This window comes from Polyodon spathula, chromosome 5 (assembly GCF_017654505.1).
Source record: "Polyodon spathula isolate WHYD16114869_AA chromosome 5, ASM1765450v1, whole genome shotgun sequence".
NCBI classification, from domain to species: Eukaryota; Metazoa; Chordata; class Actinopteri; order Acipenseriformes; family Polyodontidae; genus Polyodon; species Polyodon spathula.
The window spans coordinates 23,477,904-23,504,829 of NC_054538.1; the positions used below are offsets into that span (position 1 = coordinate 23,477,904).

Consider the following 26,926-nt stretch of genomic DNA (forward strand, 5'->3'; position numbering starts at 1 on the left):
GCTGTTAGACATGTTGTCCATGTCAGACCAAATATCACTAACCTGATCTGTTTTATGAACCCCAGCGCTGGAGTCAACTCTCCATAACAATGGAGAAACATCTTGCCTTTGGCTTTTTTTTTTTTATTGTGGTCTATAAGATTGTGGTAACACTTTATAATTAGTGTTAGTAATTCAGATGTAATTACCATTGAAGAAGCAAGTCATTTACTACTAAATTCAAATGAAGTAAACAACATTTAATAAAACACCTTAAATGTATCCTGAAATAATGCTTATTTTATATAGATGTAGTTGGAAATATGTTTGTTCATACAATATTTTAACAATAAGTAAATAAAGATGGCTTTAAGCTTAATAAATGGGAACGTTATTTGGTGGTTTTAGATACTGGTACAATGGAGGGCAGTGGTCCGGATAAGGTTTTGCGTCTGGGAGTAACTTACCTTCTAATCTGAACACTGATAGCGTAAAATGTATTTTCAGGGGGTAAAATGCAACATTACCTTGAAGTCATGAGTAATTTCGATAAATACTATACAATATTTAATGGTAATAGAGTAGGCATTAAAAAGAGCCTTCCATTTTAACTGCAATGTTACATTGAACTACTGTACAACAATGCATGTGTTCTACAAGGATCTTCATCGGCTCAACGCATTTGTTTCGAGGTGTTACACTGAAGTTACTTATATTTTAACATTAAATTCTAAACGCTGTGAACACGTTACAACTTCAATATAAAGCCATAAAATAAGAAAGGCATTATAAGTTATATATATATATATATATATATATATATATATATATATATATATATATATATATATATATATATATATAGTTTGCTTAATATTCTAGGGAACTAACTTATAAAATGTGTATTTTGTACTCTACCCTGATTGATCAAAACAAGTCACATGAGGGTGTTGATTACAGCATATCACCATTGGTTGGCACTTTTTTCAAAAACAGGTAAATTACTGACATATCCATACCACTAGAATTAAAAACAAAAATGGCAGACATGTTGGAATTTATTTTTATTTATTTATTTATCTCTATAAACATGACCGAGAGTTATGTAAATGTTGAACTTTTGGGAAACCGAAGTTACATGAGATATTGAATGAATTTTAGAAAAGAAAACTATGAAGGTATGAAACAGAGACTAACAGAAGTAGATTGGAGTAAAATAGAGAAAATATCCACATAAAAAGGATGGTTGTTCTTCAAAAATGTAGTACGAGGCACAAAACAATTACATCCCTAAAGTAAACAAATCTAAATGTAAAACTAAATTGCCAAAATGGTTTAATAGATCAATTAAAAAAAAATATTCAGCGAAAAGACACTTTATAGAGCATTAAAAAGGGACCAAAAAGAAAGTACACAGAAAGAGTACACAGAACTGCAAACGCAAGTCAAAAAGGAAGTTAGAAAGGCCAAGAGAGAAATAGAAATGAACATTGCTAAGTGGGCTAAAACCAATTCCAAAATGTTTTTCCAATATTACAACAGCAAGAGAACATTCAAAGAGGAGATTAAATGTCTAAGAGATACAAATGGCAAAATCGTAGATGAAGATAAAAAAAATCAAATATATTAAATGATAAGTTTTTACAAAGGAAGATACGGACAACATGCCCCACGTCATCCAGTTCCTATCCAGTTTTAAATAACTTTAGCATAACCGAGGCAGAAGTGTTAAAGGGACTAGGAGCTCTTAAAATAAACAAATCCCCTGGGCCGAATGAGATCCTCCCAATAGTACTCAAAGAAATGAAAGAAGTTATTTACAAACCGCTAACCAAGATCATGCAGCAGTCTCTTGACACAGGGGTGGTACCGACAGACTGGAAAATTGCAAACGTAATACCGATCCACAAAAAGGGAAACAAAACTGAACCAGGTAACTACAGACCAATTAGCTTGACTTCTATTATATGCAAATTTATGGAAACTATAATAAGATCCAAAATGGAAAATGAACAGGATCCTGGGAGACAGTCAACATGGTTTTAGAAAAGGGAGATCGTGTCTAACTAACTTGCTTTATTTTTTTGAGGATACAACATCAATAATGGATAATTGCAAAGCTTATGACATGGTTTATTTAGATTTCCAGAAAGCTTTTGACAAAGTCCCGCACAAAAGATTAATTCTCAAACTGAACACAGTAGGGATTCAAGGAAACACATGTACATGAATTAGGGAGTGGTTAACATGTAGAAAACAGAAAGTACTGATTAGAGGAAAAACCTCAGAATGAAGTGTAGTAACCAGTGGTGTACCACAGGGATCAGTATTAGGTCCTCTGCTATTCCTAATCTACATTAATGATTTAGATTGTGGTATAGTAAGCAAACTTGTTAAATTTGCAGACGACACAAAAAGTAGGAGGAGTGGCAAACACTGTTGCAGCAGCAAAGGTCATTCAAAATGATCTAGACAAGATTCAGAACTGGGCAGACACATAGCAAATGACATTTAATAGAGAAAAGTGTACATTATAATTATCATATGGGAGATACTGAAATTGGAGAAGGAATCTATGAAAAAGACCTAGGAGTTTTTGTTGACTCAGAAATATCTTCATCTAGACAATGTGGGGAAGCTATAAAAAAGGCTAACAAGATGCTCGGATACATTGTGAAAAGTGTTGAATTTAAGTCGAGGGAAGTAATGTTAAAACTGTACAATGCACTAGTAAGACCTCATCTTGAATATTGTGTGCAGTTCTGGTCACCTCGCTATAAAAAAGATATTGCTGCTCTAGAAAGAGTGCAAAGAAGAGCGACCAGAATTATTCTGGGCTTAAAAGGCATGTCATATGCAGACAGGCTAAAAGAATTAAATCTGTTCAGTTTTGAACAAAGAAGACTATGCGGTGACCTAATTCAAGCATTCAGAATTCTAAAAGGTATTGACAATGTCGACCCAAGGGACTTTTTCAGCCTGAAAAAAGAAACAAGGACCAGGGGTCACAAATGGAGATTAGACAAAGGGGCATTCAGAACAGAAAATAGGAGGCACTTTTTTACACAGAGAATCTCGAGGGTCTGGAATCAACTCCCCAGTAATGTTGTTGAAGCTGACACCCTGGGATCCTTCAAGAAGCTGCTTGATGAGATTCTGGGATCAATAAGCTACTAACAAGCAAACGGGCAAGATGGGCCGAATGGCCTCTTCTCGTTTGTAAACTTTCTTATGTTCTTATGAATCTGAATCGGACACCAATGATTAATTAATGTAGTGCAAAAAATCAAAAGTAAGTATTCAAATAAATTCAAATTTACTAATCATATTACATTACATAACACACAGTGGTGTGTACAAATCCTTTATTTTTTACCCCCACAACATTAAACTAATACTATGTGGAGCAAAACGGTTCTTACTTTAGAAAGGTTATATATTATTTCTATTTCTATTCTACTGTATAATGAAGTTTATATAATTATTTATTTAAATTTCTATTTGTGTTCATGGTTTTGCAACTGAAAATGCAACTCTCTCAGGAAATCACAGCCGTATGATTATTTGTGCAAAAAATGTAGGATTGTGTTATAATCCTGCTTGTAGCAACATGTGAGGAGCTAAGTCATAGGCATATGTCTTAGTCATAGATATTCACAATCACTCAGAGGAGGGCAAAAGGTGGGAGTCACGTGACCTATGGAAAAGATGGCGGCTTAGGACCTTCTCTCCTTGCCTCTCCTCGTCTATTTCAATATTAATAGCTAAAAAAACCTCAGTCTACTTACCTGAATTTGTCTTGTGCTGATTGTTGGTATACCCCAGCATGTTGACCAACCTGAAAAAGAGACTGCAACTGCATTCTTCCTTGCTGTCCAAGGGGGAAAAGAATAAGACAGACTCGAACCCATCGGCCATCATAGATGCCTGTATGACCCAGACTTGGCAGTACTTACCTATTTTCATGCAAACTGCTATAGATAGAGGTTCCTTTCATTGAGATGTAAATACTGGTCTTTCTCTATCACTAAACAATAGACAAAGATCCCTCTCTTTGTACAAGCTATCGTCCTCTTTCTTTGATTTAATTTGGACGTTAAATTATAAGCTAAGGTTTTATCACGGCGTCTTGAAACTTATATTACTAAATTAATCCATCATGATCAGACAGGCTTTATTAAGACCCACCTGGTATCTGGTAATGTGCGCCGTCTCCTTCATATTTTACAAGCTGCTACAGCTATCCCTGCTCCCTGTGCAGTACTCTCACTTGATGCGGAGAAAGCCTTTGATCGATTAGAATGGGATTATCTTGGTCTGTTTTGGAACATATGGGATTGGGCTCAGAATTCATTGACTTGATTAAAGTTTTATACGCTAATCCCTCTGCGTCTGTACTAACAGGAAATAATTGTTCTTCCCATTTCGCTGTCTCCAGAGGCACCCACCAGGGCTGTCCCCTGCCACCCTTGTTGATCGCATTATCATTACAGCCTTTAGCCCAAGCTTAGCTTAATATCAGGCTACAAAATTAATTTTGTCCAAATCTGCTCTCATGCCTCTCAATTCGGCGATGGGCGGTGTAACCCTGCCTCCTGACATAGTGTTGGTTAAACAATTTAAATTTCTCGGTGTTGATACCCTCCCATCTTTACAATCCACAGTATCGAATAACTTTAACATTTTTGCTCAGGTGAAGGGGGATTTAGACACATGGTTGCAACTTCCTAATTCGGTACAGGCCCGTATCTCTAGAATTATTATTTTTTTTAGTTCAGTGCTACCTCTTGCTCCCTCTCCTGGATACTGGGATAAACTGCATACTATGCTTTCTAAATTTTCCACTTTACAGTGTGAGAAAATCTCAGGAGGTTTATCGCTGCCAAACTTTAAATTATACTCTTGGCCATTTATATTATGGCCACTTACTGTTGGCCTTGACCCGGATGCTCCTGTTTCATGGCGGTTAGTGGAAGAAAAACTGGTATTTCCATACATATTCCTTTCAACATTGTAGATTGAATTTTGGCCCTATTATCTGACACTTAATTAATATTTGGCGTTCTGTTGAAAGACACACATATTCTCAACTAAAATGGCACTCATACACCTATCTTAATTACGCACTTTTATCGAGGAGTTGCCCCTATATGGGTATTCACATTCTTACTGATATTTCTGATACTGACCTGTATTTGTACATTCCAGGATTTACAGTTGCTGTACAGTCTACCAGGCTCTTCCTTTTTCTTTTATCTTCGACTGGGGTTCCCTGGGGAACTACATTATCAGTACATCCACTCCATGACATGCTGAACACTGGGAGCAAAACAAAGGGGCTGGTTTCCTTATGATATCTTTATCTCTTAAAAGCCTCCTTGGATATGGAGGTTAACTGGGAAACTATATGGAATAACTTAGGCTCAGCTTCTAGGAACCACAATCATCAGCTAATTCATTTAAATTTTCTTCACAGGACATATTTAACCCCTCATAGATGCTTTCAAATGAAGCTTGCACCTACCCATAACTGGTAACTTTGTCCCAAGGTGCCCTTGGCACCTTTCTGCATATGGTTTGGGAGTGTCCAGCTGTAGTTTTATTTTGGGATCAGGTATCCACTACTTTTTCTACATTTGGAAAGGTTATCCACTGCTCTGCTCTGGTTCTCTTATTGAATGATAATACTTCCTTGGACTTAACTTCTCAGCAGAGGCATATCTGGTTGGCTGGCCTCACAGCAGTAAAAAGATGATTGCTTTGCACTGGCAGCCCCCACAATCCCTTCCCTGGTGCCAGTTAATCCTAACATCCCTTGACATCATCTACGTAGACCTTTCTATAGCTTGTATCCATGATGCCAGGGAACAGACAGTCCAAGCCTGGGAAAGTATGGTGCAAATTATCAAACCGTTATTGAATGCTGACTAATTTAGGTCCTTAAGGTCCTAGGTGGCAGAGGGGGGAGGAGGGTAAAAAAAAAGAAAAGAAAATGGGGACTTGTTATAATGTGTTTCATCATTGTTTCATGATTTTCCCCATTTAAAAAAAACAACAACAAAAAAAAAAAAACATTGGTCAAAAAAGAGGGCAGAAGGTACACAATACATTCTTTGGCCATTATGGTCCTTAGTAAGAACATAAAGTTTATAAATGAGAGGAGGCCATTCAGCCCATCTTTCTTGTTTGGTTGTTAGTAGCTTATTGATCCCAGAATCTCGTCAAGCAGCTTCTTGAAGGATCCCAGGATGTCAACTTCAACAACATTACAGGAAGCTGGTTCCAAACTCCCATAATTCTCCCTTTTTCATTTTTTACTGTATATCCAAGCATTTTGTTGGCCTTTTTTATGGCTTCACCACATCGCCTAGATGAAGACATTTCTGAGTCAACAAAAATGTCTCAATCTTTTTCATAGATTCCTTCTTCAATTTCAGTATCTTCCATATGATATTTATAATGCACTTTTTTATTGCTTGCGTGACGTACCTTACACTTTTCTATATTAAATATAATTTGCCATATGTCTGCCTAGTTCTGAATGCTGTCTAGATCATTTTTAATGAGCTTTGCTGCTGCAAAGGTGTTTACACCACTCCTCCTATTTTTGTGTCATCTAAAAATTTAACATGTTTGCCTACTCTACCAGAAACTAACTAATTAATGTAGATTAGCAATAGCACTCTACTGGTTACCTTGGTTCATTTTCAAGTTTCTCCTCTAATCAGTACTTTCTGTTTTCTACATGTTAACCACTCCCAAATCCATGTGCATGTATTTCCTTGAATCCCTACTTTGTTCAGTTTGAAAATTAATCTTTTAAGCAGGAGTTTGTCAAAAGGTTTCTGGAAATCTAAATAAACCATATCATATGCTTTGCAATTACCCATTGTCAATGCTGCATCCTCAAAAAAATCAAACAGGTTAGCTAGACACAATCTCCCTTTTCTAAAACCATGCTACCTGTCTCTCAGGATATTGTTACCATATAGGTAGTTTTCTAATTTGGATCTTATTATAGTTTACATATAATAAAATATACCAACAAGCTCAGTTTGTTCCACATTCTCACAAGCCTTGTTCAGACAAACCATTTGGACTAAAGAAAAATCTTCCTACTGTACCAATCTCTGTATTACCAGGGTAACTGTTGCCGAATTTATATATATATATATATATATATATATATATATATATATATATATATATATATATATATATATATATATATATATATATATATACATACCACATTCTCTCATATTACTGAATTAAAAATGGTACATTGAAATTTCGTTCTGTTCGATATTTTATTTTAAAACACTGAAACTCAAATTCAAGTCGTCAACCCCTGTGCTGTGGAAGCTCCCAGTTTGCATCGATGAAAGAAATTGCCCTAACGAGGACACAATTACCTTACCATTGGACTCCACCTGTGAACCATTAAAGTTGCTGTCACATTTTCTGGATAAAAACCCCACTGTTGAAGGATCATTGGTAAGGCTGTGAATCTGAAGGAAAATGAAGACCAAAGAGCATTCTACGGAAGTTAGAGATAGTAATACAAATGCATAGATTAGGGAAAGGGTACAAAATAATATCCAAGTGTTTGGATATCCCAGTGAGCACAGTTGGATCAATAATCAGGAAGTGGAAGCTGCATCACACCACCCAGGCACTGCCAAGAAAAGGCTGTCCCTCAAAACTCAGCGCTCAAACAAGGTGACTTGTGAGAGAAGCCACAGAGAGGCCAACAATCACTTTGAAGGAGCTACAGAGTTCAATGGTTGGGAGTGGAGTAATGGTGCACCAGTCAACCATATCAACAGCTCTGCATAACACTGGCCTGTGTAAGAGGGTGGCAAGAAAGAAGCCGTTACTCAAAGTACCATCTGAAAGCACGTCTGGAGTTTGCCAGAAAGCATGAGAGTGACCCAGCTGCAATGTGGGAAAAGGTTTTGTGGTCAGATGAGACTGAGATAGAGCTTTTTGGCCAAAAGTCAAAGCGCTATGTGTGGCGCAAACCTAACACTGCCCATGCCTCAAGACACACCATCCCTACAGCGAAGTATGGTGGTGGCAGCATCATGCTGTGGGGATGCTTCTCATCAACAGGGACTGGGCATCTTGTTACAATTGAAGGAAAAATGGATGGAGCAAAATACAGGAAAATACTGCAAGAGAATCTGCTTCAGTCCGCTAAAAAACTGAAGCTTGGGAGGAAATTCACCTTTCAGCAGGACAATGATCCCAAGCACAAGGCCAAAGCAACATTGGAGTGGCTCAAGAACAAAAAGGTGAATGTCCTACAGTGGCCCAGTCAAAAGTCCTGATCTCAATCCCATTGAGAATCTGTGGCACTATTTGAAAATTGCAGTCCACAAGCGTCGTCCAACCAACCTGAACAACCTGGAGCAAATCATCTGCCAAGAAGAATGGGCCAAAATCACTCCGACACTGTGTGCAAAGCTGGTACATACTTACCCCAAAAGACTTAAAGCTGTTATTGCAGCGAAAGGTTGCTCTACAAAATATTAATGTGTGGGGGTTGAACACTTATGCAAGCAAGATTATTTCAGTTTTTTATTTTTCTTAAAAATATTTCCCAACATAAAACCAATGTCACCTTACAATAATTGATTTTGAGTTTAAGTGTTTTAAAATAAAATATCAAACAGAACGAAATTTCAATGTACCATTTGTAATTCAGTAATATGAGAGAATTGGTCAGGGGTCTGAATACTTTTGCAAGCCACTGTATGTATGTATGTATGTATGTATGTGTGTGTGTGTGTGTGTGTGTGTGTGTGTGTGTGTGTGTATATATATATATATATATATATATATATATATATATATATATATATATATATATATATATATATATATATATAGAATTACACACAGTGTGAAAATAATATTTTCAACTGATTTTTGCATTTTTTCAACAGCATGCTGATAATACCACACAGACCTTTTCATTTATCACAATTCCCAATATGACAGCCTATAATGAACCCAAAGGAAAACAATTTGCAATTTGTATGCTGCTGATGAAGTGTTTGAAATGACAGGCACATTCAATTTGATCATCAAGTGTATGCAGTGTGCTAGTCAGTGTTTTTCCAAGAAATGTATTCCTATATGGAAAATTACAAATTTCAATATACCTTATAATGTAGCTATGTCAAGTGAAGGCGGCGCGATCCCTTTGGTGGTAGTAAAAGTGGGATTTCAGTAAAAGCAGGCAAGGAATTTTTCCTGCTTCATTGGAGTAGAAACTGCAGGTTTTTTTTTGCCAATAAAATATTAGCTGAATCTCATCTCAATCTAGCCACAAGGCATTACAGTTAATTTGAAAAATCTGATATATACCAATGACAGCGTTTTAGCAGTTGCTGCAGTGTCCGCTCTAGACAAGTTGTCATGTTTTGTATACTCATCCAAAACACTGCAAGTCAAACACTGCAAAGTAGCTGCTGCTTTGACTTTTGCTATCCCTCTGGCTTTCTCAGATTTCTTTGCAGTTAATGGTTTCTTGACTGAGAGCTGGATTGCTGTCCTATCATTAATCACACAGGTTACTGGTTACTGTAGCTCAGGGTGGCCACGAAGGATGTACCCTCTTCTCTATACAACAATGACCAAAACTTAGGTGGCTTTTCAAAGTAGCATATATTTTGGTTTTATGTAGCTTATTGGGCCACAGCTAAGTCCCTTTAGCTGCTTGAGTTGGTTCTACCAGTACTAATTATTTTGCAAAGTTGCTAATAAGGCTAATTTTCTTCATAAACTTATTACTGTTGAATGAACTGTTCATTTACTTTGTAGATATTGAAATGTATATACTTTTTATTTATTGATTTATTTATTTAATATATTGCTGGAAACTGGAAAGTCATTTTTTATAGGGCTGCAAGAGGAAAAAAACATTATGGATCTTTTTTAGATATATATGTAACCAAAGTTGAATTGGCTGTGGTCAATAAAGTGAATAAGAATTGCTGTTGTCTCTGATTTTATTTTAATACTAAGTTTTTGTACAGTAGTTCAAAGTAACATTGCAGTTAAAATGGAAGGCTCTGTTTTAATGCCTATCCCATTACCATTAAAGATTGTACAATATTTATCGAGATTACTCGACTTCAAGGTAATATTGCATTTCACCCCCTGAAAATCCATTTTACTCTCTCGGTATTAAAATTAGAGGGTAAGTTACTCCCAGACACAAACTGACTTCACAAGAGCACACAAACTGGCAGTTAATGAAAGTGAAGACCAAATTTCAAAATGTTACTGATGAAAACAGAGACGTGTGTTGAAAATCAGGAAAATCCTGCCAAAGAAAAAAGACATTGTGGTATAAATTTACTAAAACTTTTAGTAAAAGCTTAACTGGAAGAAAATTGAAAAATTCATCAAATACCAGTACAGCAACTCGACAACATTACAGTGTACTGGGAGGCAAAGCCATGTGTTTAACACAACTTTATATAAGCAAAAGAAAGTTTAGTGGCAAAACAAAAGCATCACAAAAAACAAGGGAAGGGAAATTGCCATATGTGCTACTTTTTTACTATTGTAAATGACTACAACTAATTATAACAAATAAAGTACAAGAAAGAGTGCAATAAAAAGCCTGTAATTGTATCTCGGGCTTCTGGTGACGTGGATACTCCACCTTCGGTCTCATCATTTATCTTGCCATGAGAGTTTATTTCTTCTTCTAATAATAATACTACAAAATAAAAAACTTGATGTCATGTTTTGTCACACACAAAAAAAAAAAAAAGTTTATTTATATGCTACGCTTAGGGAAAGAGTAATGATTAGTTATAGTGATTGTGAGATTAAACTGGAATGGAAATGGAACCTGCATAAGATTTGTGAGCTACTTTTCCCCCTAGTTTGTCTGTATTTCAAATAGATTTATTTGCACCTTTTATTGTGGTCGTGGACTATTTGGCTGTCACTTTGTAGTTGCTGTTCTCGATGGCAGCACGCTGTGTTTATTCATTTTTAGGAAGGTAAACTCAGGAAAAAACACAAATGCAGCACTCTGATTGGCTGAAACACTTTACAGCATGGTGATGTAGAGTCATTATCGGCATGAGGTGGGATGTTGGCATGGTTCAGTTGTGTGTACCATGTGAAAGATTTCTGTGGGCGCACCTGTTTCCCGCTGTCATGCCATTGCTATGTGTGCTACATCACTGCTATGTTTTTTAAATACGCGAACGTTGTTTGCTTTATGCAATTATCCAAATTAAAATGCAATGTACAGTGGACTTTGGGACCGCACAGCTTCATGCAATTAAGCAAATTATTCGTTTAGGAGATATGCATTTAACCGTATCATACAATCATAGAAATAATGCACTAAAACATGGGACCAGGTGCATGCTATGCAATAGAGTGATTTATGCCATTATCCAATATGCAAATAAGTGGAGTGGGCTGTGTATATGTATAAAATGTAATCCAACACACTTTTTTTCTTTAGATTTGTAAAATACCAAAGTCTAAAACTCCCTTTTTGATGGAAATGCCTGGCTGTTGAAGCTTTTAAATTAATCTAACACTTTTTATGTTATTAGGTCCATTTTGTGACGAGATAAAAAAATCTTGCGATTCACAGCCTTGTAAGAATGGGGGTGTATGCAAGGACAGTTGGCCAGAATACATCTGCGAATGTCCACCAGGTTTCACTGGGCAAATCTGTGACACCAAAGTGGATGAGTGCATGTCATATATGTGTCAGAATGAAACGACTTGCATCAGTGAAGCAAATGTAAGTTTTCTGCCTGTTCAGAGAAACTAATTAATATAAAATGTCAGAAAGGAATTAATATAGTGTCTTTTGAAGCGCATCAAGGTTACAAAAACAATAATTATATTCTGAAAAAAAGAAAGGCATTAGTAAAGTAGTTTGATTTAAATGAAGTGAGATATTTCATTGCCAGAAGGAAATTACTGTTATGAAATGTTGTGTATCTGATGTCTTTTTTTCCCCCATCTTTAGACTATAAAAACAAATGCTGTAGTAAAGTACATAATATAATTAAAAATTGTCTTCCTCTGTAACCTCTATAAAATATAGAACATGACACAAGGTTTTTACAATACACTGAGCATATCATGCAGTGCTTGAAGGATTTATGCACAGGTTTAAATGATTAGAGATATGTAATGATGTAATAAGTGATATTAAGCCAGTTTGACAGTATGATTGTTATGGGAAAGCTTTTTGTCCTTAATTTGTTAAGAATATTATACAAAATTAAAATCACTTCACTTTGTTTATCAAGTGTTAATCATTTTGTAGTTTTCTCAGTTTTATTCTTGACCTCAAAACTAAATATGGTTCAATTCTTACATGTAACATTCACCACACTTCTTATTAATTATTGATTCCCTCTCATTCTTGCTTTTTATTGTTCTGCTCAACTGGTATGAGAAAAAACAAACAGTAAATTAAAGACATCTAAGAGAATTTGATAACTATTTTGTATCCAATATGGCACATCCCCTGAGATTCTGATCTTCAGTCTTCATCTGAACCTTTCTGGCAGATGTGAATATTAGCTTTAGTGCCAGCTTCATTTTGTCAGCCACATTCTCAGAAAAATTGCAGAGAGAGGTCTATCATTGTTGTAGCGTGCAAGGCTTGAAGAACAATTCATTGTGAATCCCAATGATAAACTTATTTATGTAGTATATCCCAAGGGTTCATTTTTAAAGTAAACAAAACAGATTGATTTCTAACTAGTTTAATACTAGAACAGATAATTATAATTATAGATAATTTATCATAATTTAACAGTGAAGTGAATACCATCTTCTAGTATTGTCCTTGTACTTTGATTTTGCATAATGTATATATATTTTTTTTACAATCATTTGAAATCTAATGTATATATTTTTTCTTTCAAGCATGTTTCATGTGTCTGTGCAGCGGGCGTTACAGACACGCGGTGTCAAAAGCAGCTCAGGTCATGCAGCTCATCTCCCTGTTTGAATGATGGCAGCTGTGTGGATCAGCAAAACGACTATTATTGCAGGTAGTATATTAGAGTTATGAAAACGTATTGAAATGATTGCTTACCTAAACATAATTGAATTAAAAAGTGCCAAACTATGTAAATATACTCTCAGCCATTCAGATATACTGCTAAATATGTTAATTATAGCCATGCACTTACACTACACTCTAGATTAAACTTCCACCATATTTTTATTATATTTAAATGCAGCTGATCTGGTGTTTAGCAATTTCTATTGCCGCTTTGGCGCCACCCCCTTCAACCTGAACTCTTAACGTCAGCCCTTTCTAAAACTAAACAAACAGAAGGGACTGTTAACTTTGATATCCAAAGCAATGCATGAGTGAAATAGTTAAGGAGTATTGTCTATTAACCTCCATTACACATGGCCAGTGCAAACACTAGCAAATATATCATGTTTGCTTATGCTGGTCATCTGGTCATTTGTGATGAAATGAAAAGGTTGTGGATAGTATTACTTTTAATAAGTTATTAGCAAAAGAAACATAGCAGTGATCACTAATTGCACATATCAATGTCCAGATCCGCCCCACTTACCATATTCATAATGCAGCATCACCTGAAAAGAACAACACTTAAGGGAGACACAAGAAAGGGAGTTATTTATCAGACAGAGGTTTAGTATATGAGGTTCTGATGGAGGGAGGTCTTTACTTTTTACAAACAGTTTCACATACAATTCTGTTCATTGGCAATTGACTGCACTTCAGATTACATAAACTGATTTTGATTTTATTATTGGACTTCACTGGATTATTAACTTCAACATTCAGATATTTAATTGTTCTACCTTTCTTACATATATTAACAAATACAAAATTAACAGAACTGTATAATACTTTGATTCAGAGTTGTGAATTATGTTAGCTGGAAGTGTACAAGTACTGTACCGGAAGTATAAGTACATATTTACATTAATAAAGATGCTGCCGATCATTTCAGATTTTTGCTGGATTTGTCATCTCCTGTGTGCTTAATAAAGAGGATTGTAGTAGGGGTGTGGATATCCACTGACAGACAGGAGAGACATAGAAGTTGTGGTTGACACGCCATGCAGGTGCACATGTTTTATTTCCAAACAAAGTAACCACATAAAAGCAGCAAAGAAAACAAAAGCTGGCCAAAACAGCAGCCATACGATCTCCCACTAAAAGGAAGATCCCGCTCCAGGAACCTTCTCCCTTCTCCCACACTGAAATAGATTTTTGTGAGATCCCATAGGAACACACAGTGATTCTAGTTCCAGTGATCCCAGTATACATACAGTGATCAAGAGCTGGCTGCTTTGTTTGCTCACTGTGGTTCATACTTGCAAGCGTGCGGATTACTAGCCAATTCACCTCCAGCTTGCTTAGACACAGAACAGAGGAACTGGCTTTCCAGCTCTTTTTGAAGCATGTGCAAAGGGGTTTCTTGATACTCAAATCAATCAATTAACACCTGGCCACATTCCACACTCATTCTAATCAGGGAGGGGATTCTATCCCCAGCCCTGCCATATCTAACACAAATATATTTTCAATAAACTTTATTTACAAAAGCCCAAACAAGAAACACAAAAATTTGAAGTACAGCCTGCTACATTGATTTCATTACAATAACTATAAGTCCTCTTGTTTAAACAAGCATGAACAGTCAGTTGACATCAGAGCATAACTCCAAACCATGTGCAGTTTAGCTGCAATCTGGCAAAATGGATGATAGTCTTTAAAGCCTAGTCTTTAAGTCCATAGCGCCCTGTGCTTTTTTCTTTTTTAATGTAATGCATTTTCTGCTTTCTTTTACCACCTGTTGGCAGGACTAATGAAGTGCAGCTGATTCAATTCTGGTAAAAAAAAAAAAAAAAAAAAAAGATTGCAAAGCTGTAACATTTTTGCAATATTGCACTGCGACAGTCTTACAACCAAATAAATCGCTGGCCATGGCTACCACTGTACGTATAAGGCAATATAACAACAAATATGTCCACCCCCCTTGCAATAGCAATCCTAAATTAGCTTAGGTGTAACCGATCGCCTTCAAAATCACACAACAAGTTAAGTGACCACCACCTTTGTTAAATTGTAGTGATTCACATAGTAGTGATTCAGATAAATTCAGCAGTTCCTGTAGGTTCCCTCTGCTGGTTTGTACATTTCAAAGGAAAAGACTGAGCACCAAGGTGCTTTCAAAAGAACTCTGGGACAAAGTTGTTGAAAGGCACAGATCAGGGGATGGGTATAAAAAAAATATCAAAGGCCTTGAATATCCCTTGGAGCATGATCAAGATGATTGTTAAGAAGTGGAAGGTGTATGGCACCACAAAGACCCTGCCTAGATCAGGCCATCCCTCCAAACTGGATGACCGAGCAAGAAAGAGAGGCTACCAAGAGGCCAGTGGCAACTTTGCAAGAGCTACAGGCTTTTATGGCCAAGATTGGTCAAAATGTGCATGTGACAACAGTATCTGAAGCACTCCACAAATATGGCTTGTATGGTAGGAGGCAAGAAGGAAGCCATTACTCAAGAAAGACCACCTTGAATCCCATTTGAAGTATGCAAAAAACTACACTTTTCTGTAGCCATGTGGTAAAATGTTTTGCGGTCTGACAAAACTAAAATAGAAGGGAAAATGAATGGAGCAAAGTACAAAGAAGTCCTTGAGGAAAACCTGCTGCCCTCTGCATGACAGCTAAAACTAGGACAGAAGTTCACCTTTCAGCATGACAATGACCCAAAGCACACAGCCAAAACTACAATGGAGTGGCTAAGGAACAAAAAGGTAAATGTCCTTGAGTGGCCCAGTCAGAGCCCGAACCTAAATCCAATCGAAAATTTGTGGCATGACTTGAAGATTGCTGTAAATCAACGTTCCCAAAGGAACTTGACAGACCTTGAACAGTTTTGTAAAGAATTGTCAAATACTGCCAAATCTAGGTGTGTAAAGTTGGTAGAGACCTATCCCAACAGACTCACATATGTAATTGCTGCTAAAGGTGCTTCCACCAAGTATTGACTCAGGGGGGTGGAGACTTATCCATTTATGAGCTTTTAGTTTTGTATTTTTAATATATATTATTTTTTTCTCAATAAAAACTTTTTTCCCCTTAACAGTGTGGAGTATGGTGTGCAGATAAGTGGAGAAAAATCCTCATTTAAATGCATGAAACTCTGAGGCACTGACCGAACAAAATGTGAAAAAAGTTCAAGGGGGTGTAGACTTTCTATAGGAACAGTATATTGCTGTTGCTTTGAGACATATTTCAACATTCTTTCCTGCTTTTTTGCATGATTGAGTCCAAAAGTACAATAGAAAATACTGTAATTTTCATGTCTTGCCAACGTGTTTTGTATTTGACTTTTGAGGTTGCTCTCTCTGCGACTCCCATTATAACTTGGAAAGATTTGCATAGCAACACCCAATGTGTTTTCTGATAACTTCGAGAAATTGTCAAAAGAGAATGCTGCAGGCACTTTCTGCTTTGAATCTGGGAAAATAATCTAGATAGACATGGCATATGGCTTGCTGAATCTCAGTTGTTGACCTTCAGACTATAGGGAACATTTAAATAAATTCCTTTGAGGCTTTGGTACTTACTGCAGATAGAAGATATTGATCACAAATCTTTAAGGAATTTTTTTTGAAGAGTGCGTATAAACTTCCCCTTTGAAAAATGAGAATAATCTAATAAACCCTGTCTAAATCTACAGACTTTATGTAACCCCTTTGCAGCCTCCATTGGCGATGCTAGATTCCCCCAGTGTTCTTTGAGTAGCCAACATCAGCTATGTTAAATTCTACGCTATTCCTCCCTTAGTTGTGTTATTATGGCAATCCGTCATCAAACTGCACCAAACTTTGCATAGAGAGCCAAGCCCTGAGACAGCTAGACGTCTGTTTACATATTATAGCTTGTTTGACAAGCTGTTCACTTTGAAGATGCCATCTTTGATCTGTGTGATCTTTATATAGTAGTGTAGGATTGAACCCTACTGTGGGATGCAGCCGTTATAAGAGCTTTTATTGGTCTTTGTTGAGCTTGTTAAATATAATTGTGCAGAACTTTGGCCCAGGTCTGTCAAACTTATTAAAATAAGTAGGGTGTGTACACTATAACTCTTGTTTTATTGTTTCTTGTTTCAACTTTTTATAACTCCATACCAAATAAGCAATTCACTATTATCTAATAATAATAAAAAGCTTTAAGTGGCACTCTTTCCCATTAAACTGTGTAATCATTCGTGTTGAATTAAGAAGACATTTTAAACACAACAATAAATAAAAAGCACAAAAACTGTTCATTTTACTAATAAACATAGTAGTTATATCTACTATGCTTGCTGATCTGTGTGTGTGTGTGTGTGTGTGTGTGTGTGTGTATATGTATATATATATATATATATATATATATATATATATATATATATATATATATATATACACACACACACACACACACACACACACAGTATCGGGAAAGAACTGCAGGGATCACTCACTCACCCTTTGTGCCACCTTATGATTCTTAAAAGATCAAACTGAAAAGAAAGGGGTGCACCTTATCATTCTGTTACCCCAAGTTATGGGGTTTCATTGTGTACTACCAATATACTTTTCAAGATGCTGAATTTTGTTTACATCAGTCACATTCAATTATGTATTCATGCCTCTCTCGTCATCTTTGCTGCTGCTAGTGTCTCTACCTGTACTGCAAATATACTATGAATACAATGTTATATTGTAAGAGGACTCTTTTTAACCGTGTAACAAAAATCAGTGTTTTGAGTTTCAAATTACAGTAGCAGAATACTAAAATCAATGATTTTTTTTTTTTTTTTTGCTTAAGTAGAGTTCTTTACCAGTGAGATGCAGATCAGCAATAATGTATCCTGATTGACAGAGCTAGTGTCCAGAATTGCATTAGGTTTATAATTAAGCATTAATGATCGACATGGAGGGCCATAAGTGGCAGATAATGAACAGTAGAGGTGCTTGATAAAATATTTTAAAGATGTAAATAAATTAATTTTGTTTTTTAAACAAAGTTAAGTGAACATTATTTTCTCATTACATGGTTTTTCAAAAACTTGACTAACTTTTAGGACAATCACTGTCTTTTAATGTTCTTGTATCTGTTTAGATGCAGTCGAAAGTTTACTGGGAAGAACTGTGAGGATATAATTGATGACTGCAGGCTGCTCAGCATCAACTGTCTAAATGAAGGATTGTGTCTCAACGTAATTGGAGGATATAGTGTAAGTACTTTAGTACATGCTAAACTAATTTCATGCCTCAGAAAATATAGGCTTTTGACAGCTAAAGCACACAGAATGTGTTAGTGTATGTTTTAAATTCTAAATACATGTGAGAAATGTATTCATTTAAAATAGTATAACAAACATCAACCTTTAGCAATATAGATTTTTGTTCATGCATTTCCACAGCAACTGTATTTAAGTTCATCATTATTGGGTAAACTGAAGAATTTCATAGTCAAAGTGGCATTTTCAACAATTCCTTCAAATACTCCTTCCCAAAGACACTGCTGTGATAAATGAACTAAGAAGTATAAGTGTAACATAGTACTTGAATGTAATTCCTCAAACAGAGAGAATAATTATTTACCCTAAGCAGTGAAAAAATAAATACTTTCAAAGGTCAAATGGTAGTTTGACCTTTGTGCACAACAGTGAATACATTTAAAATCAATATTTAATTAGCTATTAATACCCTACAAATCATCTAATACACAAAAATAAAATGTGCTTTACCATTTGCATTTTTCTTCTAAAGAATAATTCTGAACTTTTTTTTTCTTAAGCTTCCTCTTGAGAGTTTGTATCTGATAGCTAAAACTGGATCATTTTGAATTGTCAAGGTTCTCAGTTCAAGAGCAGAAAATAGAATTTCAATAAAAAGTTATGTTAACAGTATAAACTTAATTTTAATGTTACTTAAAAGCAATATTATATTAGTTTACATCTTTTCAATAATAATTTTATATTAATATTTTAGTTTGAAGCAATTCCAACCAAGCGTGAAGGTTGTAGAGTCATTGCTATTGATGCTAATGAAAATCACTTCAAGAAGTCATTGAAAGTGCCATTTGTAAATCCTTAAAAATGCATAATAAAAGGCATGGGTCATTTTATAGGGTCATTCAATAAAGAGAATGTTACAGACATTTAATGAATTCTGATAAATACAAAGTACATTAAAGAGTAACTGTTTAAATGGCGTACATGTAATTGTTCTTTTCATTGTTAACATCCTGACAACTTTTTATACTACTTTAAAGTCTGTTTCAAAACTTTCCAAAATGTCCGCTCTAGTGCCCTTAACGTGCAAGGATTATTGTCCACATTGGCAAATGGGTAACACAGAAGAAACTATGTGATACGAAACAGAAAATACAGAGAACTTATGTTTTTTTAACCACTCTTCCTGCAGTGATTTAGAGAACAGATCTCAAACCCCAATGCACTAGAGCAGACATTTTGACAACAGCTTTGAACAGATTTTAAAGTTTCAGCATACTCCGTTTATAAGATTCACCGATATAAGAATCAACCACATATAGTGATTAAAACCACTGGGACAACATAATTTTATATCGATCAATGTAAAATATTTTGCTGGTAAGAATAAAGCAGTTTGCTTATAAGAATAATTTCAGGAAAAACGGACTACATGTAATATGTTACTTGATCAAGTGCAATGATGATTGTTTGTAATCAGACGGTGACTGCACCACTGCATTGTTTTTTTTGTTCCCACTGTTAGTGAAAATTAGTTTCAATAAAGTTCACTGAATACATAACACGTTCATTGAATAGATACTTTGTACAGCAGTGTTATTGTGTGAGATGCATGTAGAGGGAGTGGGATTGCAGTGTAGCGCGGTGAGGAGGAGGAGCAGGAGGGGAATTGCGTAGTTTTGCATCTCCGCTTAATGCACTGTACTGTACTGTAATGTCATTTTAATTCAAAGGCCATTACACGTAACACTGCAGGGCAGTTAAATTAGGCACCCTCACAAGACGCTTGATTGTCAAGGTAAACTAGGATTCTGCAGCCTTGAGTAAACGTAATCGTGATCATATAACAAGTTCTTTACACAGAAGGACTTATTTTGATGTATTGTCCTCTGTGAATGAGTACCATTGACATTTGTTTACTGTATTTAAACCGCTGACACATGGAGGCAATTCTGCTAATTGTAATGTGACATGGCCGAGGGCAGTGTAGAAAGGCTGGAGTCTTGATTTAAGGTTTAAAACCGGTGTTGGTTTTATTTTTGTGACAGTGTGGAGGGGTAAACAACTGTTATTAAAACAAACAAACCAAATAAACCTAGTTTTCAGTTGGAGCACAAACTAAACAATACGTTGTGTGGTCCCTGTGCATATATGCAGGAACTCATGACATCTAGTGGTCAATCCATTACACTTCAGGGAACAAAGCTTTAATTCTCAAACTAACATATTGATTCTGCAGCACTTCACCCTAGTAATCATATCGGTCCGCTTTTAAGAATCAGCTGCTTATAAGAATCAAATCATCTACGGCGGATGTGATTCTTATAAACAGAGTGTATAAGTGTGAAAAAGTTGTCAGGATGTTAACAATGAAAAGAAACATTACAGGTAGGTTTTAAACAGTTGTAGCAACATGTGGGACGTATAACACTATACTTTTCGCAACCCCGCTACTTACTCTTTAAGTTCATAACAGTGTCAATAAAGAATGCAACATTAGTTAGTAGTATTCACCCCAGCCATCAAATGTATGATTGCTAATTCACACATTTTTTTGTCTTTTGTTAATGTTTTCAGAAAACTTTTTGAGCCTAATAGTTGTGTGGCTTTACATATGCCACTACATTGCTTCACTCCAGAAACAGTCAAAAAATATTAACGTAAGCTCAATATTTGAAGAATTGTATACTATAAAAGTGAATAGTAGATTTCATGTGATTTGGATTAAACAGACATATAATCCTTTTTACATCCAAGAAGAACCTAATCAGGACTTAATCCTTTTACAAATCAGTTCCTTTGATCCTGTCAGTAGTACAGCTGATAGTTCTGGTTATAATTTTGATGGAATGTTACCGGTTTTATGATAATAATTACAGAAACCGCAAGCTATACATCTACTATTCTTTACTCAAGAATCATTTTAAATCACTTTTTCAGAAAGTAAAACTATTTCTCTCAATAGCTCATGGCAGACTGGTGTGCCTCAGAGAATCTGGGTTTTATTGACAACTGCGATAGTTTTGTGAAAAGACCTGGGTTCTTTAGGAAAGGGTCTGCATCCAAATAAGGAGGGGGGTTCGAGCGGATTGGAAGAAAGTACAGTGGCTTGCGAAAGTATTGACCCCCCCTTGGCATTTTTCCTATTTTGTTGCCTTACAACCTGGAATTAAAATGGATTTTTTGTGGGTTTGTATCATTTGATTTACACAACATGCCTACCACTTTGAAGATGCAATATATTTTTTATTGTGAAACAAACAAGAAATAAGACAAAAAAGCAGAAAACTTGAGCGTGCATAAGTATTCACCCTCCCCCAAAGTCAATACTTTGTAGAGCCACCTTTTGCAGCAATTACAGCTGCAAGTCTCTTGGGGTATGTATCTATAAGCTTGGCACATCTAGCCACTGGGATTTTTGCCCATTCTTCAAGTCAAAACTGCTCCAGCTCCTTCAAGTTGGATGGGTTCTGCTGGTGTACAGCAATCTTTAAGTCATACCACAGATTCTCAATTGGATTGAGGTCTGGGCTTTGACTAGGCCATTCCAAGACATTTAAATGTTTCCCCTTAAACCACTCGAGTGTTGCTTTAGCAGTATGCTTAGGGTCATTGTCCTGCTGGAAGGTGAACCTCCGTCCCAGTCTCAAATCTCTGGAAGGCTGAAAGAGGTTTCCCTCAAGAATTTCCCTGTATTTAGCGCCATCCATCATTCCTTCAATTCTGATCAGTTTCCCAGTCCCTGCCGATGAAAAACATCCCCACAGCATGATGCTGCCACCACCATGCTTCACTGTGGGGATGGTGTTCTCGGGGTGATGAGAGGTGTTGGGTTTGCACCAGACATAGCGTTTTCCTTGATGGCCAAAAAGCTCAATTTTAGTCTCATCTGACCAGAGTACCTTCTTCCATATGTTTGGGGAGTCTCCCACATGCCTTTTGGCGAACACCAAATGTGTGTGCTTATTTTTTTCTTTAAGCAATGGCTTTTTTCTGGCCACTCTTCCGTAAAGCCCAGCTCTGTGGAGTGTACGGCTTAAAGTGGTCCTATGGACAGATGCTCCAATCTCCACTGTGGAGCTTTGCAGCTCCTTCAGGGTTATCTTTGGTCTCTTTGTTGCCTCTCTGATTAATGCCCTCCTTGTCTGGTCTGTGAGTTTTGGTGGGCGGCCCTCTATTGCCAGGTTTGTTGTGGTGCCATATTCTTTCCATTTTGTAATAATGGCTTTAATGGTGCTCCGTGGGATGTTCAAAGTTTCTGATATTTTTTTATAACCCAACCCTGATCTGTACTTCTCCACAACTTTGTCCCTGACCTGTTTGGAGAGCTCCTTGGTCTTCATGGTGCCGCTTGCTTGGTGGTGCCCCTTGCTTAGTGGTGTTGGAGAGTCTGGGGCCTTTCAGAACAGGTGTATATATACTGAGATCATGTGACAGATCATGTGACACTTAGATTGCACACAGGTGGACTTTATTTAACTAATTATGTGACTTCTGAAGATAATTGGTTGCATCAGATCTTATTTAGAGGCTTTTATAGCAAAGGGGGTGAATACACATGCGTGCACCACTTTTCCGTTATTTATTTTTTAGAATTTTTTGAAACAAGTTATTTTTTTCATTTCACTTCACCAATTAGGACTATTTTGTGTATGTCCATTACATGAAATCCAAATAAAAATCCATTTTAATTCCAGGTTGTAAGGCAACAAAATAGGAAAAATGCCAGGGGGGGTCAATACTTTCGCAAGCCACTGTATAGAGAATTATCATATTTGATGGCTCATGATCAAAGCAGTGATGCCTTTGGTACCTGCACGATATGTTTCACTATAGTTTCTGAATATCACAGTAGACTAATGAAAAGATTGCAACACGTACAGATATAATTTATCCATCACTTGCTTTTTATTACGCAGAACACTGCATGTTATTAACTTTTCTACTATTGTGGAATACACATTAGCATCTCATTGTGCATTTATCTCTTCTTTTGATAACCAGCACACATTTTAAATGTTTGTAGTCAAATCTCCTACACAATCATATGTGATTCTACATGTGATCTACAGAACTACTTTAAGAAGGATAACACTTTTTTCTGTAAAAATGCTGACGACGACAGCTGACAGCAAAAGTGCATCCTATGATTTGTGGCCATAAATACAGGTTTTAAATTTGTTTTGTGCATCTGGTACCAAGACCCGTGGATTAGAGTGAAAGACTGCCCTTGTATTTAAGATTTAACATATATTACAAATCCATAAATAAGAACTACACATTCTTTTAAAAGAAAAAAGAAAAATACACTGATAGTAATGTTACTCACAACTTTCAATACCAGAACCACTGTTTTTTTAGTTAGTGATTCGTAATTTTATTGGATAAAGAGCTCCAGAAAAAAGACGGGGAGAACATGGTATACTATACAAGGAATCATATGCAGGTATCTCATATTCATTTAAACTTATCTGAAAATGCATTTTACATACATTTAAAGCTCAATTTAAAGCTATCTGTAAATGTTTTTGAGATATCTTAATTATTTATAGCTATCTTTACATATTTAGATCTCAGTTAACACAGGCAGGCGCATCACACAGGGTGAGGCAATCCACACACAGGCGGAGGGCGGGTGCAAACCCGGGAACTCTCGCACTAAAGCATAGCGCTGATACCACTGTACAAAAGTGCCTGCAAGGAGCTTATATGGGGCTCATGTCTTCGTGTGTGATTGTCACCTACCAGCCCTGCTGATGCCTTCCTCTTTGCACGCTACAGTATATATAAATTAATTTGAGATATTTCTGAATGATCATTTGGCTTTCCATACATGTAGCAATAGTACTTAATGGAGCATGCAAAGTGTTTGGTACCTAATTCCAATCAATGAGATAAAATGTTTAAGTAATACTTTAGTCAGTGGTGTTTGCCTACAAGGCTGACAATGATTGGTATGTATAGAGTTTCTTGTATCTTAATATAAAATAAACTTGATTATGCTGCGTTCACATTTTTAGCAGTATTAGAAATATAACAAGCGTACATGATAAGTTTTTTTTTTTTTTTTATCCCACGATATATCACAATATGTAAATTATCAATATCACGTCAATATTGATATTGGTGCCCACCCGTACTAATAAACCTAAATTACAAAGCTGAATTTGGGGAATATATATCAAGCTCTGCTTCGATTTAGCAACCCAGTACAATTTAGAACAGTGCAATTCATTATATTATTGGATTTGAATGAATGTTTGGTTAGAAAGGCGTTTTAATGCAGTGTTCCAGAACCATGTAACATTTTACACTGATTTTTTAGTTTATTATTTTCTTATGTTTTTTTCTTTCTGTGTCCTCTACTACTGTATATTACAACCAGACCTTGCTGATAGCCCCCTATGAAACCTCACTGCCAATACATCACTCATTCAGAAACATATTGGGTATTAGGCAGCCCAATAATTAGAGTGAAAATTATTAGACAAGCTCAACAATAGTAAATCATGTTTTTACCATAAAAACATGTTAGGTATAAATCAAAATACACATAAACAATTATTTAAAAGAATAATTGGAATTGTGCTAGGTTTAGCTGGGTAATACTTTATTTAACACTGGCCTAATAAATGTCATGCCATCAAAATGCATCCTAATTGGCTTTGTCCAGGAAATAATGTGTTTTGGGTATAAACGACATACATAAACACCATTGCTGTCATGAAGATGTACTCTAAGACAAAGCTTGGAAAGCTGGCCAGTTCACTGCATTTTCTAAAGACCAAGAATATCAAATAAGTCAAATAAAATCGAATAACTTCTGAAAACTTCTGTTTTTTCTAAGGGCTATATTTTCAAAGTGTTTCCTCTATTATTTAATGAACTCCTATTTTTTGAAAGGAGAAAAAATCACGTTAATTTTAGAAAAGAAAAAAAAAACAAATACATGAGAGTGCTTAAGAGGACTTGAAATATATAACTTAGATGTTTGCTTCTAGTTTTGTAAAGTTAACAGGAGATTTACCTCTTAAAAAATAGGCAGTAATAAATTGACAGTTTTAAAATATGACACACAAATCCACACTGTAACCAATTTCTACAACACGTTTTTTCAGTGTTACTCTGTATTGTTCAGCAGGAAAAAAAAATCTAAGATAACCAGACTACAGGCAAAGTCACAGTGACATTAGTAGACGTGTTTTAATAGTTACTTGTAAGCTAGGACCACAGATCCAGCCATTTGGTTTGATTGTTGTGGACATACCATTGCAAAGAAAAGTAGTATAAAATGTTTTTAATTAACATCTGGTGTGATATAAAATTATTTAAAAGTTGAATACATGTGCTTTGTTACTGCATAACGTAAGGCTGTGATTCAGTTTCCGTGATGCTAACACTAGTGATGAAGTAAACACTAAAACGATGCTAAAGATAAACAGTGTTTTTGGGGGATTTTAGCAGTTCTCAGAAAACAAGCTTGCAATAATTGTTTCAATGCTTTGTTTTTTTTTTGTTTTTTTGTATTATTTTAAATCCACTATTAGTATAGCAGCAGCATGTAAACATATTCCTGGTGTTAGGACCCATTACTTTAACTATAATAATGAACAAATATGCCACAGGTATCACACGATTTAAATATTCATGTCTAAAGTCTTTTTGAGAAATACAAGAGACATTAGCTTTTCATGTTATACCATTTCACATTTCAAGGACTAAATTAATTGCTCACAAATAGAACAAACACGAGAAAATCAAGCATTTTAATGAAAGCAGCCTAGATGATTATTACAATTAAAGCACAAGTCCAAGATTAAGAATGCTCTCTAGAGTGTGCTATTTGTGTTTTTTTTTTTCTCAGAGGAAAGTTTTTATTACCCCAGTAGGTCACATATTAATAATGTCTTTTTAAAGTTTAATAAATCATATATAGACTGGATGTATAATGTTGTGTGTAAAACCATTGTCTCTTCATGCTAATATAGTGTCCGCCCCTGTCAGACACCATATCCCCCCGGGGACTGTAGGTTTCCATTATATACCTCAACTCCAGTCAAAATGAGTATTTTGTATCGGTAGAAGGGTATTTGAAATGACAGTGGGAGTGCCATACCTGAATTCACTCTTCTGTTATTTAATTTAAATATTATACTAGTATAAGCTCTGAATGGCTTACCCTTTTCTTGCAATGCCTTATTGTCAATGATCATCATCTAATTTGTACAGCCAGTAGATCCATACAGTATTCCAGTATGTACACTAGGCAATCAGCTATTTGTATTGATGATTAATGCTATAGGTAATTCAATGTGCATGCTTTCACTAACTAAGTTTTAAAATCCCAAAACTGTAACTGACCTCTATTTTTACTTTACATGATGCCTTTCTTATAAACCTTTTAATATTTTATACAGTGCCTTTGTGCTCCAGGATGGACAGGGGAATTCTGCCAGTATGTGGAGAATGCGTGTCTCATTTATCCGGACAGGTGCAGAAATGGAGCACCATGTATTGACACTAGCCAGCCAAAGGGACATCCACAGTATGAGTGCAACTGCCTCCCTGGTTTTACGGGTAAAGCTCATTATTTTAAAATTGTCAAAGGTTTTCTGAGATTTAAATTGGGGAGATGTGTGATTCTT

The 26,926-nt window shown here is 35.8% G+C and overlaps 1 protein-coding gene across 1 annotated transcript in view; it reads left to right on the plus strand.

Annotated features, from left to right (window-relative positions):
- The window catches only part of eys (eyes shut homolog), a 380,525-nt gene that overhangs the window by 4,431 nt on the left and 349,168 nt on the right, over positions 1-26,926 (plus strand). Inside the window, exons 3-6 of the mRNA XM_041251458.1 lie at positions 11,577-11,770; positions 12,913-13,040; positions 18,164-18,278; positions 26,699-26,858. Of these exons, the coding sequence (XP_041107392.1) occupies positions 11,577-11,770; positions 12,913-13,040; positions 18,164-18,278; positions 26,699-26,858 (597 nt within the window). The remainder of the gene's footprint in view (positions 1-11,576; positions 11,771-12,912; positions 13,041-18,163; positions 18,279-26,698; positions 26,859-26,926) is intronic.